The 21068-nt window shown below is 31.6% G+C and overlaps 1 protein-coding gene across 1 annotated transcript; it reads left to right on the plus strand.

Moving 5' to 3' along the window:
* The first annotated feature begins 241 nt into the window (after window positions 1-241).
* On the plus strand, window positions 242-16239 carry LOC127730829 (NFATC2-interacting protein-like). Its single transcript, XM_052239433.1, has 8 exons — window positions 242-311; window positions 4706-4940; window positions 5973-6120; window positions 7780-7914; window positions 10967-11123; window positions 11585-11729; window positions 12327-12457; window positions 15210-16239. Exons 1-8 carry the CDS (start codon window positions 288-290, stop codon window positions 15372-15374), a joined length of 1140 nt encoding a protein of 379 aa, XP_052095393.1. The 5' UTR covers window positions 242-287; the 3' UTR covers window positions 15375-16239.
* The last annotated feature ends 4829 nt before the right edge of the window (window positions 16240-21068 follow it).

Here is a 21068-nt window from a genome sequence, read left to right on the forward strand (position 1 = left end):
AAATAATTACATGGACCTTCTTTCTTTCCTTCTTTTGCTTCCATTAGAACACCCCATATTGGGTAAAACAAAAATTTTTAAAAGAACACATTTTAGTCTAAATATTAAAATATGATCAAATGTGCAGTTTGTGCAAAGATGAAAATAAAACATAAGGGGGCCATTGGCTTTCATTATTTGATATTTTTATAGATGGGTTTAAGATAGATTTCATATACGGAGTTTCACCAACTTGACTCTGCAATTAGACAATTCGGCGGGTAGTTGATCAACAAAATCAAAACAAAATGGATTGTATAGATTTAGAGAGGGTATTATAGCATGTTTGTTACCAATGTCATTTTATTTGCATTTTTTATACCCATGAAAATTGAGTATTAATTTTTGCTCAAATGATATCATATGCTGGGGGCAAGAATTTTCTATTTTCGTTTCTTCACTCATTGTTTCACCGGGTTATTATTATATTAACGTTACTCAATATTATATCCCCGAGGAACCAGTAATGACGCACCTAAGGTTGTTTTTTTCTCTGTATTTAATCCACCATTTAAAAGAATTAGAAAAACGGAATGGAATAAAAAGATTGATAACTTATTTATATATTTCAGTCATTAAACAGTTGATATTTGAAACGGTAACAGCAATAAAAATCATGTTTGCTAACATTACGAACGGACTGCCAACTAATGATGGGTACCAGTAATGACGCACTGTAAATAAACCAGTAAAAACCACTTACAAGTACCTGATAATCGAAAAATTGCTTCAGTCTGGATTCTTTAAAGTTAACACTGTTCAACAAATTCAATTTTATTAACAACTTTTGAGATTTTCATTCACTTTAATAATAGTAACACAAAAGCAATGTGAATTTAATATTAATTGTTTATATTGTTCCCTTGATTGATAAAAATAGAATGTTATACATGTAGCTATGGGTTCTCTTATTCCTCTATTGAGGTACTGTGACAAGGACATAAAAAAGTGTCATGCCTCCTAAGCACGGTTTTGTCACAACAATATTTCAGATGCAGCCAATGACCACAATTTTCGAGTGTACACTGTCCCCAATTGGGAAACACTATGAAATTACAGTTCCTTAGTTCTTGAGGTAGGCCAGTAAGTTTGCATACGCAGCACGGTTCTTCATCTTCTATTACATCAGAGTCCATTGAATCATCAATACTTATGGGCCCTCCTCGCAAATTAAGTCCAGAAGTACCAGCACACGGCTCATCAACAACTGTTATTGTCTTTTTTGGAACTCTTTTTGACTTCACTTGTTTTGAGGATTTTGAAGGTTTAGCTAACTGTTTTCCTTTCTCATTTGATTTACTTTTCTGACTTTTCTGACTTGGTTTTCTGCTTACATTCTCCTTATGTTCTTTAATTTTTTCAATTGTATCATTCTCTGTAATTGCCTCCCCACTTACAACTTTGCTCAGATAGCGTCTTTGTTTAGTTCTTGGTTTCTTTTTGAATAGGTTTTTCTCTCGATCTTCAAAAAAAGTGTCATTCTTCTTCGAAACTGTTTTTTCTTGTGTTTCAATTATTGTTAAAGCATATTCATTTTCTTCTACATTGTTTATGTTAATTTCAATTTCTTCAACAGGTACATTTATATCTTTCTCAATTGGTTCAATTTCATGTACAGGTTCTCTATCTTCAGTTTCACATGTTTCTTCTATGGAATCTTCTTGAATGAACACTTGTGCTGGTGCAAAATTGGAACGATCAACCATGTGAGGATCATACGGGTAAATCCCAGTTTTTCTAAATGCACTTTGCAAATTGCTAGGTGAAAGTGCATGAAGATAACCCTTACAAGCCAGACCACATTTATTATAATGTGTTATTGGTTGTGAACAGTTTTGCCGCATAAATTTGTGGCACTCATTATTAAAAATCCTTTCAAAAGGTCCAAAGCATCCTACATCCATAGGTTGGAGAATGTGGCTTGTATGTGCAGGTAAGACAAACAAAATAATATTTTCTTTTCTTGCCCATTCAATTAGTTCCAATGAAATATGGGATTTATGTCCATCAAAAAGAATTAATACTGGAACATCAGATGTTCTGTGGGGTATTTTTTCAAAAGATGATTCTCCATGTATTTGCGGAAAATTTCTGTATTAGACCAGCCGCTTTCTGAAACATCACCGTCTGCACCTGTTGACTTATTTTCAAGAAGTTCTTGTCTCATCCTGTTACCAGGAAATACGAAAAACGGTGGCACACTGTGGCCTTGTGCATTTCCACACCCTAAGACTGTGACCAAGTGTTTGTCCCCTGAGGTAATAGCTGGTGGTGTAGACCCTGTAGCTGCAATAACATATGGAGACTTATGGTTAGTGCATATTCCTTTTTCATCAACATTGTAAATTCTTTCTGGTTTATCAAACAGATCATATTTTTCCGAAATTTTGTGAAGTTCAGAGTAATAGTTCTGTACATTGACCTCAGATGTAGCTTTTGCACGCTGCATTTCAAGACTTCTTGGTTTAATGATTTTTAAATCTGGCCAACGAGCCATGAAGTTTTTATACCACTTTGTTGATAATGGATGTTCACTGTCCCTTAATCCTTTGTAAATGGCATAATTTGTTGCAATATCTATTACTTCTGACCTGCTGTAACCATATCCCACTCTAGCCATGAGCTTCAAGTGATTAACAAGATGTGCTTCATCTTCTTCATTAAATAAAGGTGCGGGTCCGGACTTGACAGCTTCAGGATTTACATACCCACTCAGTCTATGTCGTAGAGTAGCTTCAGGTACTTCATATGTACGTGCCGCTGTCTGGATAGGAATGCCTTGTTCTTTTACTATGTGATATGCATTATTCAATTGTGATGGTGAATATTTTCTGTACTCTTTAGTAAATTTCTGAAAATAAAAAAAAAATAAAAATTATTTTTTTAATCTCATTTTAATTGTTACCTATAATTTTATTCAAATTTAATATATAATTGTTCAAAATTGAGGAAGCAGACGGCTACATACTTTTATTGACCAAAGTGGATATAGGACTGATAATCACTCAGGGAAAGGTAGGATGTTTTTGACCTTAATGAAATGGCGGAAATTACATTGTCTATAATATTTTTAGTAATAATTACCTTTCTGGGCGGAGTTTTAGGCATCTTTGTTGTAGTCAGACGACCTTCACCATAACGTTATGAACAGCAAATGTTGATGACGTCACGGCTTTTGTTTGGAAATATAAAACCGAAAACTAAATCGGTGCGTCATTTCTGGTCCGTGTCAAAACAGGTACCAGGAATAACCATCAAATGTGTATTACTATCAATTTAAAAAATGTTTCGTCAGTCCAAGAATAACATTGAGACAGTTAAATTTTTGACTTTGTAAGTTCTGTCAGCACACAGATCACAGAAATGATCTTTGTGCATGTAATGATGTATAATTTGTAGGATAGTTTTGTCAGTCCAAGGCGGTCTCACTAATTGGCGACAAGAAGAATAATTTAGCGACAAGAACACTATTTAGCGACAAGAAAACAAATTTAGCTACAATAAATTTTAATATTCTATCAATAAAAATAAATTTATAAAAAAGTCAATATCTATAGTAGTAAATTAAAGCATCACACATGTTTGAAACATAGATCTAATTGCTACATTTATTTGTGATATGTATTACAGCAAATATTACGTTTTTCCTGTCATATTATGATATAAATTTTTACTTGTGTTTTAGAACAATTATATATATTATCTTATAATTTTTTTAACACTCTCTTTGTCTAATATATAATAAACTGACTGCATGCAAAATGCATGATTTGTGCATCATTGTCCGGCAGACATAATTTGTGAGAAACAATGAACCAAGGATTGGTATAGTAAGATTTACTATACAAATCTGAAATCATTGAAATCAAACAAGAGGAAAACGTTATTAAAACGTAAATATTTTACATCATTTCATTTTGTGTATTGCCTCATTAAACGATATTTATCATGTTTATGCATGACTGAAGATTAAAGGTAATTAAAGACAACATATTTTTTTTTTTCAAAAAAGACAAATGGATTAGACACAATTTTTTTAACTTAGTAACGTCTTCTCATTTGATGTTTCACATTGTGTGTACTGTTATCTGCAATCTTTTATTCGGAGTTTGGTATTTTGGTGATTTTACTTTTTCATACAATGACTTTGCTTAAAACAGTACATACATTATCTTAAACATATTTCTTTATATTTAATAGAAACTAGACAATCCCTTTCTTTTTTACAAATGTTTAATTTCATCATCTATCAATATAATAAAAATAATGAAAATCACGTTATTACTGCCCATATATATAAAAAAAAAATGTCCTATTTGGAATAAGTTTAATAAGAATTATTTTAAGTTTTCTCGTCGCTAAATAGTCTTCTTGTCGTTTCTTGTCGCTTCTTGACGCTTCTTGTCGCTAATTAGTATGACCCGTCCAAGGAAAACATTGAGACCATTAAATTTTTAACTTTGTAAGTTCTGTCAGCCCACAGATCACAGAAATGATCTTTGGGCATGTAGGATAGTTTTGTCAGTCCAAAGAAAACATTGAGACCGTTAAATTTTTAACTTTTTAAGTTCTGTCGGCCGACAGATCACAGAAATGATCTATGTGCATGTAGGATAGTTTTGTCAGTCCACAGAAAAGATTGACAGTAAAATTTTTATCTTTGTAGGATAGTTCTGTCAGTCCACAGAAAAGAATTGATCGAAGTGATAGTGATGACTCCCCTGTAAAATCTAAATCGAACAGAAGACGTGGACTGGCAGCGAGACTGAAGACTAACAAAACTTTAGAAATCAAGGAAGTGTCAGATCATGCTACAGTCTATTCAACAAAAGTATCTAAGTTATTTGGAAGCTTTGAAGATACTTCTGGTTCCCTGTCTGTAAATTCTATGATGAAACAAGGTAGGATGATCATCTATAAACAATACCATGTAAATCTATGCTACTAAAATAACCAGGTCCACCATGGGTTATGGTGTACTTAAATTTAACACACTGTATCGGTACAGATGTAGTAAGAAAACCAGGACAGGTTCAAACAGAAAGATTTTGAATGCAGAGAAAACCATGCACCTTATAATCAGCATGACTTTATCAGATGACAATACCGATACTAAAAATCCAAGCTAAAAATAAGGCGTAGGTACTTTAATTCAGTCACGGACCCTTGGGTGTGTTTTAGTACATGTATATATATATATAAAATAAGGAGATGTGGTACGATTACCAATGAGACAATTATAAACAAGATTTCAAGTGAAGTGGATTTTTGCAACTATAGGTAACTGTTCCTCATTCACAGTGAACAAAACCCATGCCATATAGTCAGCTATAAATGGCTCTGACCTGACAAAATGTGAAACAATAAATGAAAAAAACAAATATGACAGCAACAAACTACAACCACTGAGTTTAGACAGGCACATATAGAATGTTACTATTGTGTGAGCCCTCAACTCTCAGCATAGCCTGGGACACTGGTGTAACAGCACAACATTAGACCAGTTCAGTTAATATGGTGTGTCATGGTATAAAACAGACCAAAAAAGTAGTGAAAACAATTGATATTAACTGAATAGGGGGAAAGAATGAGCATCTCATTCTGTACATGCAACTGCTGTCACACAATTCCATGTTCAGTAGAGAACTCTCTCTCGTTGAACTAACATTGGAATGTACATAAACCTGAGATTAGTCAGTATCATGGTAGATTCTTTTGAATAAAATCATTTGTGTTTACAATTTCCTTCTTAAAAATAACTTGATTTGAATTTTTTCATAATGAATACTGGTTAATTTGGTGATTCAACCTGAAATATCAATTTGTAATTCTTATCCATCATCGCCTGTTTGACAGTGAAACATAAAGCACCAGAAAAAGCGACTTTTAACTGAAATTGTTTGAAAATATGTTGATTGATTTCTCTTTTTCAGAGTCCTTCAAAAAGAAACAAGCAGAAACGTCTGTTGTGGAAGGAAATACCCAAGATGGAGTTATTCCTCTTCAGAATGGTGATGATATTTGTGAGGGCGATCATGATGTTATACCACTAGAACTGGAAGATGATGAGGATTTTCCTTCGTACGTTTTTTTTCTTCAAAAGTTAACGAGAATTCTTAACTAGCTGGGAGAAATTATTCATTTTGATTAAAACTTGTCCTTTTACACTCAAATGAACTTTCTTTGTATTTTTTCTCTCACTAAAAAAAAAAGAAAAAGGGATTGATCTTGATTTCTCAATTGTTTAAAGGGAAATCCCACAGCTCTGACATACCACAATGGCATGCATTGTTAGATGGAAATATTACCGGTCTGACATAGTTTCGAGAGTAATATTACAACTCTGACATTGTTAGGCGAAATACCACAGTGACATTGTTAGAGGGAAATATCTCAACACTGGCATAGTTTGGTTTTTTTTTGGGGTGGGGGGAGGGGATAACACAACTCTGACATTGTAAGAAAAATGCTACTTTCACATTGTTAGATGGAAATAGCACAGCTCTGACATGGTAACCGGAAATTCCCATTACAGACATTTTGGAAACTAGCCAACTTGCCATTTCCGGGATTGATAGACAGATAATTGTGTTAAAGTTTTTATGTATACACCTGATAGGAATTTGCTGAATCAGATATTTACACCCCCTTTAAAGTGCTCATGGTACAAAAGTGCATTTGGTTTTATATATGTTATCTAGGTATAACCTCACTGCAGTTTCCAATACCTATACTTATAAACATGATAAAGTAATTGTCAATTATCATCTGTTTTATTACAAAAAAAAGCTAACAGATTTGCATCAAACAATCTTGTAATGAAGTTGTAGTCTCAATCTTGCTTGCCAAGTGAACTATCTATCACATGGCTGACAATTATTTACTTAAAGGGGCATTAGCTACGAGATATATAAAAAATAAGATATTGATTTTTTTTTTGTTCAATCATTAATGAAAGTGAAATAGTGAAATAACAATTCGCTTTTAGCAGGCAATTTGGTTCAATTTTGTCAAAATAAGCTAAGAAATATGGCTGATGAATAATTCGACCTCATTGAATCGATATTCATGTGACCTTCAAATTAACCCTTTAGCTGGACATGGGTTATGCATGTATTCAGTAAATGAAAAGAGTGTGGCAATATTGAAAGTGAAACAAGGATGAACCATCTGGTTGACTGATTCGATCCACAAAAAATCATTCTTATACAGGTAAAAACGATGATAAACATATTTTTTAACCTACAGTATGAAATCAAACAGACCTAGAAAAATCCAATTGTACGTGGTCGCTATCTATTTATATTTATATTTATATTGGGTTATATGACCGTTGGTAGTCTTCGTGGTCATCTTGATGGTAAATTAGATGACATCTATACAAAAATACACACGAAATGTTGATACATAGTATCGAGTCCATGCATTGTTAATTGTTTGTTTTATACTTTTTGTAATTTGGTTATACATTTTAGTATGTTATTAATCAAATATGAGAATTTGAGTCAAATCGGTGATTATGAATTTGACAGCTTATGCCTCTTTAAAGGGTTCAATCTGAAAAAAAAATTGGAAAGAAAGAAGTTGAAGACTATTTGAAAAATTTCTCTCCATGATTTGGCAAGCTCTCCTAATTTTCTAAAGCTTAATACATGGTATTGATGTCTTCTTAAAGTATAGTGTGATAAACCGCTGAGACACAATGAAACAAAGTAATCGATTAAACTTTTTGTTTTAAAGAACACCAAAAATGGCAAAGACCACAGCTTACCTTGTCAAATCACCAACCCCTCCACCACCACCGTCACCACCAACTGGTTTAGCTATACAGCATAAGAAGAAAAGGATGTCAAAGGCTCTTAAAAATGCCATAAGGTTTGTATCTTAAATACAGCTTAATTCAATGAACTTTTAAAGTAATGGATACTAATAAAAATGCCTTTTTAAAAGATTTCATACACAAGTACCAAGAAAACCACAAGCAAGGGTCCAAAACTGTCATATATGCTAGTCTTTACCAATTAAAAATACAATTAACTGAAATAAAATTCCAGAATTAGGTCAAACTGAATTTGAAAATTAATCAAGATGGAGATTTCAATTCCTTTTTGTCAGAAATTGGAATGTTTGGTTATCAGTAAAATCCTGTTTGCCAGAACTGTTAACTAGGTATTGTATATTAATCCACAGGGCCTTAAGTTTTCTGTTTTAATGACACTTTGGATATCAGGAAAGGATCATTAATCATTTTTACCTAAAACATGACTTGAGACTATGTCATGTATGTAGATAAGTTCAGACAATTAAATTCATTATGTCAGCAAAGGCAATCCACAATTTAATTTTAGAAAAAAAAGACCAAAATTACATAAAAAATATTCTGGCCCATTGACTATAACCTCATTTTGGTGTTCTTAAAAATGTCAGAAGTCTTTTTGCCTGCCTTTAGCAAAGTAGAAAAAGTGAGACTTGGCGAGCTATTACCAGGGGTGTCAGATGCATCAACAATAAAAAAAGACCAAAATTACATAAAAAATATTCTGGCCCATTGACTATAACTTCATTTTGGTGTTCTTAAAAATGTCAGAAGTCTTTTTGCCTGCCTTAGCGAAGTAGAAAAAGTGAGACTTGGCGAGCTATTACCAGGGGTGTCAGATGCATCAACAATGTATTAGTCTGTGATTAGGTTAGTAAAAGGGGAACCACTAGTGGTAGGTCAAAGATGATTGGTACACAGTTGTATTATCATTGGCACATCTCATTTCCATGGAGATTATTTGGCCCTGCCCCCTCAGTCATGGTCTATTGACTTTGAAACTTTGCTTAGTTTACATTTTACATTTGAGATTAGGTCAGTTTAAGGGGAACCACTAGTGGTAAGTCAATGAGATTTTGTATCCCGTAACGTTGTATTAGCACATCTCATTTCCATGGCAATTATATGGCTCACCCCTCATTCATGTTTTTTTTTTACTTTGAAACTTTTGCATAGTTCACATGTGAAAGTTTGTGATAAGGGAAATTCAAGATGAACCACTAGCTAATGGTTAGTCAATGATATTGGTATGCAGGTGTATAAGCATTTGCATGTCTCATTTCTATGGAGATATAAATATGGTCTGGCCCCCTGATTATGGGCCACTTACTTTAAAACTTGTGCATAGTTTACTTGTTAAAAGTTTGTTTTTAGTCAGTTTAAAGGGAACCACTTATGATATGTCAATGCAAATGGTATTTGGCATGCAGTTGTATTAGCATTGGCATTTTTTATTTCCACCAAGATTATTTGACCCTGCACTTTCAGTCATGGTCAGGGTTTAAGCTAGGATTTTGAGGGCTTTAGTCACTTTTGCGCGAGATGAAAATCAACATTATTTTGGGTAACAGCAAGGGACCAAGGATGTATGTATATTACTAGCTTTACATCTTTGTCTGACTTTGAAGGACTTAGGCATAAATTTACTAGGCAGTAATTGCATGATTTGACTGATGTGGCACTTAAATATGAATATTAGGATATAAGATCTGAAAATCTAGTTCAAAATTTCACTTCAATTATATATAATTAGTTTCAGGGGACATTCCTGATCAACCAAAGTTCGGCCCCTTTTTTTAAAACCAGGACTCACAGTATAAATGAACTTGTTAAACTTTGTAAGACTATTAAACTGCATAATCATTATCCTTATAAAACGTTTAAATCGATATTTGGAATTCACTTCTATAAAGTTGGAACCAAGGATTTGTGTACAAATTGTTATTGGGACGATTCTAATAACTGTAAATTGTAAATTAATCGAGAATTGATCACGTTTACTTTCGATTTTCAAATGAAATGTAAACGGGAAGTGACAAGTAGATAATAAATTTAGAATGAATCCGGATTCATCTAAGGATGGTTTCGTGTTTAAAAAAAGGCAGGAAATTATAATTTTTTGAATTTAATTTGCTTAGTAAGAACTATATTTGTCTCTATCATTTATTTTGATACTAAATTGATTTCGTATTTTACGTTTTAGTGTATATAAATTCATAGGAATACCTTCACACATGTGCAGTATATCGTAAAGGAAGCACCTGTTTGACGCGTGAAAACATTTCTGAACGTTTTGAATAAAGTTCTATCTTTTTAATCGAAATTGAACGTTTTATATCAAAGATGACGAAAATATGATCATTTGACGAAACTATGACAAACGAACTGCAAATTGTGATAGTTTTAGAAATATTGAAATTAAAAAGCGAACTGTCCAGGGGGGAAACAATTTTGTCAAATGACGAAACTACGACAAATGAACAGCAAATTGTGCTGGTTGGCCTTGAGAAATATTGAAATTAAAATGCCGACTGACTGATTTAACAGGGGAAAATAATTATGATGGTCAATTATGAGGTTTATTAATAATTAACGGATTAGTGACCCATCAGATGCCGATGGCGATAAGCAGATTAACTGTAATCACAACTTCATAACACCTGTTGTAAATGTTAATTAGCTGATCGTCATAAACTTGTCAGAAACATGAAGACAGTAGAATTATAGTATTTTCATGCGAAAATATTTTTACACTTTCCGAATTAAAGTGACGAAATTGATTTGAAATACCTTCGTCATTTTGAAAACAGTTTTGTAAATGACAAAAGTGATGAGCGCTAGCAAAATCACTGGTCATGGTTCATTGACATTGAAAGTTTAGCATAGTTTGCATAATAAAGTATTGCCATTTTAAATTCACTATTTTCATTATACTATCAAAATTACAAAAAGGTGAGACATATCTCTGTGTCATCAGTTATTTATACTGAAGGGAGGTTGTCTCGTGTAAATCTTTCCTGTTTCTTTCTGACTTTTTTATCAGAAGTCAAAAATGCTATTTTGTTATTTAGGTCATATTTTAGGTAAATTAAAATATATTTATGTTTACAGAAACATATGTGATGCCAAGGAACACTTAATAACAGAAGAAAGGGTACGAGGACCAGATGACCAGGAAGTAGTTTGTTTAGAAGACGATAATGGTGAAGATACTTTGACTGTCAGAATTAAATATGGTTCCAAAACATACAGATATCCAATGAAAAAGGTAGGAAATTACAGTATGAAAATCCTTGTTTGTTAAAGGAAAATGATATTTCTAATAAACAATGAAATATTTCGTTTGACCTTTTACTATATAGTGTTCCCCATTTCTGTCATGCAGTAATACTAAAATCAATCAAATGTTCAGACTTTTCCTCAGATGCACACAGATCTAGATTTTTGGTACATTAGTGTATAATGATTACTTCCAAATCCAATTTGCTTTTGTTGGCAGTATGCCATAAAAAAACAGGTCATGGAGATCCTTGCAGTACTTGGAAACAATTTTATAAAGTTTAAGTCATCAGTGTCCTGACTTGGTTGCAAGTATTGTTGCTAGACATTTTCTTTTGTTATCTCAACAGCTTTTCATTTCAAATATATTACTATATCTCATCCATTGATTATGAAGTCTGTTTTGGTTGATATACAGAGAATGAGTAAGAAATCGGCCATTTGTTACAGGGTGAATTGTTTAAAAGAGTGATAATGGAAGTTGCCAGTAAACTGGATGTTAACAGTAACAAAATACTATTTTTGTTAAATGATAGAACAGTCCATTCCCATGATTCACCAAAGAGTTTGGGATTACAGGTTGCAGATATTTTATGTAAGTTTTAATTTTATTTTAATGATATTGTGTTTAAAGATGTGTAAAGGTAATTTAGTCTATAACATTTCATTAATGTATTCCTCAAACTTCATTTTATTAAAATTCCATATGATTCGAAAGCATCTACTATGAAGAATTGTATGATGAAATGGTCAAAATGTTACAACTTATCAATGTCAAGTTGATATGAAGTCATTATATTCAGTAGCACTGGAGATCTAAGCGACAAACATATTAACTTCACTCAGCATTTGGAACAAATAAAAGTATTGGCAAACAGAAAGTAGGTGTCTAACAGATCCAAAAGTACCCACATATTGATACTACTGTCAAGCTTCTGTCTATTTAAGTATTTCTGTTTAGCAGTACATTGTACCTGGTAAAAGTATGATGAATATAATTGTTGGTACTAAAGAAAGATAAGACAGACAAGGTAAATGCAATATATATCAGAACACAAGATTGTTCAAACCACTAATTCAAAAATTACTATCGCAACATATAAGGGATACAATATCTTTCTAGATAATTTCCTGAATTTTTTTCTGGTTGAGAAAACATATGTATATCAATTGTTTATATTTATTTGAATAGATTGTCATGTAAGTAAAGAAGATAGATCAATTCTAGATGACAGTTCATGCACATTTGAATTGACTGATAGCATACAGTTATTTGTTCAGAGTAAAATGAGTAAACACAAAGAAGAATACACAATATCAAAGGTATGGTCAGTTATTATAAACTATCAAAGGTATTGTCAATTATTATAAACTATCAAAGGTATGGTCAGTTATTATAAACTATCAAAGTTAGTGTCAGTTATTATAAACTAACAAAGGTAGTGTCAGTTATTATAAACTATCAAAGGTATGGTCAGTTATTATAAACTATCAAAGTTAGTGTCAGTTATTATAAACTATCAAAGGTAGTGTCTGTTATTATGAACTATCAAAGGTATGGTCAGTTATTATAAACTATCAAAGTTAGTGTCAGTTATTATAAACTATCAAAGGTATTGTCAACTATTATAAACTATCAAAGGTATGGTCAGTTATTATAAACTATCAAAGGTATTGTCAACTATTATAAACTATCAAAGGTATGGTCAATTATTATAAACTATCAAAGGTATTGTCAACTATTATAAACTATCAAAGGTATAGTCAGTTATTATGAACTATCAAAGGTAGTGTCAGTTATTATAAACTATCAAAGTTAGTGTCAATTATTATAAACTATCAAAGGTATGGTCAGTTATTATAAACTATCAAAGGTAGTGTCAGTTATTATAAACTATCAAAGGTGTTGTCAATTATTATAAACTATCAAAGGTATGGTCAGTTATTATAAACTATCAAAGTTAGTGTCAGTTATTATAAACTATCAAAGGTATTGTCAGTTATTATGAACTATCAAAGGTAAACTATCAAAGGTATTGTCAATTATTATAAACTATCAAAGGTATAGTCAGTTATTATAAACTATCAAAGGTATTGTCAGTTATTATGAACTATCAAAGGTAGTGTCAGTTATTATAAACTATCAAAGGTATAGTCAGTTATTATAAACTATCAAAGGTATTGTCAGTTATTATAATTTATCAAAGGTAGTGTCAGTTATTATAAACTATCAAAGGTATTGTCAGTTATTATGAACTATCAAAGGTAGTGTCAGTTATTATAAACTATCAAAGGTAGTGTCAGTTATTATAAACTATCAAAGGTATTGTCAGTTATTATAATTTATCAAAGGTAGTGTCAGTTATTATAAACTATCAAAGGTATTGTCAGTTATTATAAACTTTCAACGGTAGTGTCAGTTATTATAAACTATCAAAGGTATTGTCAATTTTTATAAACTTTCAAAGGTATGGTCAGTTATTATAAACTATCAAAGTTAGTGTCAGTTATTATAAACTATCAAAGGTAGTGTCAGTTATTATAAACTATCAAAGGTATGGTCAGTTATTATAAACTATCAAAGTTAGTGTCAGTTATTATAAACTATCAAAGGTATTGTCAGTTATTATAAACTATCAAAGTTAGTGTCAGTTATTATAAACTATCAAAGGTAGTGGTATGGTCAGTTATTATAAACTATCAAAGTTAGTGTCAGTTATTATAAACTATCAAAGGTAGTGTCAGTTATTATAAACTATCAAAGGTATGGTCAGTTATTATAAACTATCAAAGGTATTGTCAGTTATTATAAACTATCAAAGGTATTGTCAGTTATTATAAACTATCAAAGGTATTGTCAGTTATTATAAACTATCTGCTGTCTACTTGACACAGCTATGGATGGAAGGTTTATAATGATATTCTCATTGCAAGAGTTTCTTGCTCCCTAAACTCCTGAATAATATATTTTGAATGTGGAGTTTACATTATTCAAAATCTTTGAATTTGAATCAGCTGAGTTTTTGGTCACATTTGATGTGTATAAAATGTGAAATAATTAGATTAGTAAAAGAAACCTTGATTATGTGCATAATTCATGACAGGACCTTGTTAGTAAAATAGAATTACCTTGATTAATTCAAGGATTATAAAATGAAATAATCAGCAAATAAAATAAGCGTATTTATTTATTTATGTTTATGGCATTTATTACAATACATTGACACATGTTTATGGCATTTATTACAATACATTGACACATGTTTATGGCATTTATTACAATACATTGACACATGTTTATGGAAATGTCAATCAGAATAAGACTTTCTATTGTAAAAATATATTACAGTATATATCGGATTACAAATGTGTCAAGTTTTGTGATTGGATAACAACACAGATATGTCAGTATATATTCAGGAAACTGCCGGGGTATATATTTCGTTTTTTTACCCCAATTGGAACCTCAACAACGTCACGTCAATGTGACATAGTCTTTAGCTATAGAGAACACTTAAATAACGTCAGAGGCTCACAGAGGGAAAATAATGACGTGTATCCGTCAATAATACGTTTTTGATTTAAAATCACACAATTTACACATTAAAATACTTAATTAATGTCTTAAAGTGTTATTACAAATTATTGCAAACACGATAGAATTATTTTCACAGCAAATTAAAAAATCCTTCACGTATGCGGCAAATATATATACTGCATGGTGAATGTTTAACAAATATCTGGTACTGGAAAAAATATTAAGGCAGGGGTAATCCGTAATATATGTGTAATTCAGGTTTCAGACAGGGTATATAATATGACATTCCCGGCTTAAGGTTTATATCCCCTTCGACTTCGGCTCAGGGAATATAAACTCTAAGCCAGGAATGTGTCATTATATACCTTGTCTGAGACCTGAATAACATATAATATTTAGTTCAATGGATCCCAATTTTAAAAATCAAAATGTATAATGTTTCTTCCAATGTTGTTTAGATTTTTACCTACTTCAATGTAGAATTTACTTTTAAAATAATCAGAAACATGTTGACGGATCAAATTGTGCTTCTTTCAGAACCAGCCTTTAGATGCCATTCTAAGAAAGTATTCCATAAAGACAAACACTGACATTACAAAACTGCGATTTCAATTTGATGGTGAAGACTTATCAGTGGACGATACTCCCAATGATTTAGATTTAGAAGATGGCTATTGTTTGGATATCATACATTTGACTTGAGATTCTCGGAGCTATATATATATTATCTCAGGAAAAACTAGGCTAGAGGCTGTTCATCAAAACTAATCGTATTTACCTTTTCCAGTTGGAATCAAGAATAAAATACTTATTTGTGAAAACTGATCTAATTTAGGAGATAATTCAACATTTAAAATTCATTTGAAAAGAGTGCAATTTTCCCTTCATAAAACATGCGTCAATTATTGATGCATTACTTAAAATGGAAGAAGGAATTAAATGGAAAAAGATTGAAGTAATTGTTGTCACTATATTGGATGAATGTATACTTCACACTTGTCTCTAGTTATGTTAACAGCTAAAGGATAGCCATATATGACAATGATTGACAGGCTTTCTAATCAAATGTTAGGATGTTTAATGTGATAGTTTAATCTTTTCCAAATCAAATGTACATGTATGTTAGTGCTTGTAAATTGAACTGCAAATAAAATATATAGTTAGTAAAATATTATTTTCTAATCAAATATTCAGATGATCATTAAAGAGGATATTAATTATATTTTCAATCAAATGTACAGATATTCTTGTATATTACATTGAAACTGTTAGAATTGCAAGTACAAAAAGCTGTGCATCCATTTATTCTACCGGTATGATTTAAATCACATATCTAAAGCATAATTTGTGTTTTGTTTGTCATGTCTTTGGTATATATTGTTAAAAACAATGTAAAGCAGGATATACAAGTTCTTTGTATATATATACATACAGCCTTCAGGGTTGTCAACAATTTAATGGAAATTGATGCAAAAATGTAATATTTAACATCAATCTAGTTTATATTAGACCAAAAAATTAGTATTCATTTAAACTTATTGAAAAAATAAAAGAAAATATCACTATTGATGCTCTTCTATTATTATCAAAATATTTGTGTGTTGAATATGAAATATTCCTATGTATTGTTGAACAATAAGTCGCGCCTTGACGGAGTCCAAAAGAGAGACATAGGTATGCTGTTGTCGGCAGTGGCAGCAGCATCAACAATGTATTAGTTTGTGATTAGGTATAGTTTATGGTGAACCACTAGTGGTAGGTCAATGATATTTGTTATGCAGTTGTATTAGCATTGGCACATCTCATTACCATGGAGATTATTTGGCCCCGCCCCCTGAGTCATGGTCTAATGACGTTGAAACTTTGCTTCGTTTACATGTATTAGTTTGTGATTAGGTCAGTTTATGGGGAACCACTAGAGGTAGGTCAATGAAATTTGGTATGCAGCTGTATAAGCATTGGCATATCTCATTTCCATGGAGATTATTTTGCCATACCCCCTCAGTCATGGTCTATTGACTTTGAAACTTTTGCTTAGTTTTCATGTATTAGTTTGTGATAAGGTCAAGTTTATGGTGAACCACTAGTGGTAGGTCAATGATATTTGGTATGCAGTTGTATTAGCATTGGCACATCTCATTACCATGGAGATTATTTGGCCTCACCCCTGAGTCATGGTCTATTGACTTTGAAACTTTGCTTAGTTTACATGTATTACTTTGTGATTAGATCATTTTAAGATGGAACCGCTAAAGTTTAGTAAATGATATTTGGTATGCAAATTTATTGGCATTTGCAAGTCTCATTTCCATGGATAATATAAAGCCTCACCCCCATCATGGTTGTTGACTTTGAAACGTTTACATAGTTTACAAGTTAATGTTTGTGTTTAGGTTTGTTTAAAGGGAACGACTTATGATAAGTCAATGGTATTTGATATGCAGTTGTATTAGCATTGGCACATCTCATTTCCAGGGAGATTGTTTAGCCATGTACCTTCAGTCATGATTCATTGACTTTGAATATTTGCATAACTTACATGTTAAAGTATTGCTATTTTAATTTCAACATTTGCATTATCAAAATTACAAAAAGGCGAGACATATCTCTGTATTTATGTTTTTGAGCAAGTGATGGTTAATTTGTATTTATACAAAGCTGTCATTGTTTTGTTGATTATAACATTAAGTGGATAAATGATTTAGTTTTATGCGTGAATTAGTGATACCATTTATAAATAAGGATTTTAAAATTGATGTAGAGAATAAATTCAGAGATCGTGTGTGCAATTTTTTATTAAAGAAAGGTTTAAAAAAATAACTTACATTTTGTATAACCTGCAGATTTAAAAATGTTTACATTCATTTATCATTGTTATTGTTGAATATTAGACAAATATGTGAGATTAATTATTACGATTCAGGAAATGCTGCAGACAAATGATGCTTTCAATATTTAGAATATAACATACCTGTCAACTGACGTGTATTCTGCAGGTGACACACTTAAATTTCACCTCTCACCCAGGACTTTTTAAATACCTGATGTGTCGTTAAATAACCTGGGAATTTGGAAAATGACACGTTTTCTTCCGGATTCTTGAGCCTTCAGACTTTGTAAGTATGAAATGCTAGATTTCATAAGTAATTTTCCTTCGAAATACCGGCAAATTCGTAATTCTTCGTGGACAGGAAGTTCAACTAACTGTGTTAAGGTTCATCAAAAGGAATTGAAAAATATGGCTGTGTTTACACCACAAAATCTTCTCTGAGTACAGACAAACCAATGCATCTAGGAAAGTTTTAAGGCATGGCTGGACCTAGATATATAGAAGTTATATGTAGTTTATGTTTCAGAAAATTAAAAACTTAATTGGATTTTGCTGTGCTTTTTTTTCCAGTCTTCAGAAGATAGGAAAATAAACTAACACATGAGTTTCATTTGATATGGTAAACTCTGTTACACAGTTTAAATCACCTATTGTTTGTAGATGTCAATTGTCCATCTATTGTCCATTTAAATCAATACAACTCACAACATTTATTATATGAAGGGAGCTTCTCAAACCTCTTTCTCAACTTAGTTTATATTGGCACCTTCTGCAGGAAGGAAAAAAAAAATGAATAGCAAAATCCAGTGAAGTTTTTAATATTCTGAAACTTAAAATGCATTTACATTTTATATATCTAGGTCCAGCCTAGCTCCAAAACTTTTCCAGATGCACAGGTTTGTCTGTACTTTTAAGTTATATATTCTAATATCAACTACTTTAAATTAGAATATTAAGTAAAGCTGTATAGTGATGCTGTAAAGCATATAATGAAACATGTGGCCTGTGGGTTGATTTAAATTTAAATCTGTGAATGAAACAATAAGAGGGGTATGGCTTGGCTTGAATTGATATAGTATAATGAATTAATAAATCAATGGTTTATAAATGCAATGAAAAAATAAAATTACAGTTTTTAAATTATTTTCAGTTAATACTTATTTATGTGAACATGTTTTCGAAACTGTTCAATTTAAAGTATAAAAAATGTCCCCTAAATACTTAAATTCACATGGAAAAACTTCATACGGGTTATGACCTTAGATTTTCTTCTTCAATGCAGGTCATGACCTGCTTTTTCATTTTCATATGTTGACAGGTATGATATAAGTTTTTATTTTTTTGAAATCTCTCCAGTCGCAATTTTCTCCATGATAAAAACATCGCTAATATATATGAATTTTCAGTATATAGAGATGGTTATCTTGATGTGATGACTGTATTAATTATTTTTATGATTTTTAGCTCACCTGGCCCAAAGGGCCAAGTGAGCTTTTCTCATCACTTTGCGTCCGTCGTCCGTCGTCGTCGTCGTCCGGCATCGTCTGTTAACTTTTACCAACCAAGATGGCCGCCATGGCTAAAAATAGAACATGGGGTAAAATGTAGATTTTGGCTTATATCTCTGAAACCAAAGCATTTAGAGCAAATCTGACATGGGATAAAATTGTTTATCAGGTCAAGATCTATCTGCCCTGAAATTTTCAGATGAATCTGACAACCCGTTGTTGGGTTGCTGCCCCTGAATTGGTAATTTTAAGGAAATTTTGCCGTTTTTGGTTATTATCTTGAATATTATTATAGATAGAGATAAACTGTAAACAGCAATAATGTTCAGCAGAGTAAGATCTACAATTAAGTCAACTTGACCAAAATGGTCAGTTGACCCCTTAAGGAGTTATTGCCCTTTATAATCAATTTTTAACCATTTTTCGTAAATTTTTGTTATCTTTTACAAAAATCTTCTCCTCTGAAACTACTAAGACAAATTTAACCAAACTTTTACACAATCATCATTAGGGTATATAGTTTAAAAAATGTGTCCGATGACCCCGCCCACAAACCAAGATGGCCGACATGGCTAAAAATAGAACATAGGGGTAAAATGTAGATTTTGGCTTATATCTCTGAAACCAAAGCATTTAGAGTAAATCTGACATAGGGTAAAACTGATTATCAGGTCAAGATCTATCTGGCCTGAAATTTTCAGACCAATCAGGCAACACGTTGTTGGGTTGCTGCCCCTGAATTGGTAATTTTAAGAAAATTTTGCAGCTTTTGGTTATTATCTTGAATATTATTATAGATAGAGATAAACTGTAAACAGCAATAATGTACAGCAAAGTAAGATCTACAAATAAGTCAACATGACCAAAATTGTCAATTGACCCCTTAAGGAGTTATTGCCATTTATAGTAAATTTTTTACAATTTTTTCATAAATTTTGTAAATTTTTGTAAATTTTTACAAAATATTTTCCACTGTAACTACTGGGCCAAGTTCATTATAGATAGAGATAATTGTAAGCAGCAAGAATGTTCAGTAAAGTAAGATCTACAAACACATCACCATCACCAAAACACAATTTTGTCATGAATCCATCTTTGTCCTTTGTTTAATATGCACATATACCAAGGTGAGCGACACAGGCTCTTTAGAGCCTCTAGTTTTATTTGCTCTGTAGTTATCTTTCCTATCACTTTATGTTGACCTCATTTTCATGATTTGTTTGTCAACAGTAAGGTTCCATCTTGAGGTCAGCTCAACAATTATCAAAAAAACATTCAATTATATTTGTTCATTGATGTATTATAAAAATGTATAAGTGCAATTGACAGCTTTCACTTGACCTTGATGACATTCATAGTTCATAGTAAAACACTGTTTTTATGAGGTCATTGCTCAGTTAAACAGAATTTATAAATGCAAGTAATATGTCAACTGTATTTGGTATAAATATAATAATGGCATTACACTTGTCTGTCTGGCAGGGTTCAGTTAATGATGACCTCATTTTCATGACTCCATTGATCAGTTTTGCTTTAATTTTTCTATAAACATTGAAATTTCCCATATATTATTTTTTGCTTATTTACTGATAACTTAGAATGTGCAAAACTATCCCCAGTGTGAATGGTTTGTAGAAATCATTTATAATGATGAAAAAGGAAAACTTATCCTTGATGCCCAAGTTCAACCCCTGATCAATGAGTTAAAGCATTGAAATGGCAAAAATAGGAACCCAGGAAAATATCCATGTTTACAGTAAATTGTTGTCTTATCTATAGTAAGACCATGATCTCAAAGATTTTACAGTAAAGTGTTGTGTTATCTATAGTAAGACCATGGTCTCAAAGATCAACATAATATTCATCCATAATCATTTATGCTTTCAAGGTATTTCTGTGTGTCCACTTTAGTTGAAGAACATTTGCTGTTGCCATGGCCACACATTTTTTGATTTTATTATTAAGTCTCCCAAACGAAGTTTGGGAAGACTTATTGTTTTTGCTCAGTTCTTATTATTATTATTATTATTCTTCCTCTTCCGCCGCTTTTAAATTTGA

Source organism: Mytilus californianus, unplaced genomic scaffold (genome assembly GCF_021869535.1).
Source record: "Mytilus californianus isolate M0D057914Y unplaced genomic scaffold, xbMytCali1.0.p SCAF_2, whole genome shotgun sequence".
Classification (NCBI taxonomy): Eukaryota; Metazoa; Mollusca; class Bivalvia; order Mytilida; family Mytilidae; genus Mytilus; species Mytilus californianus.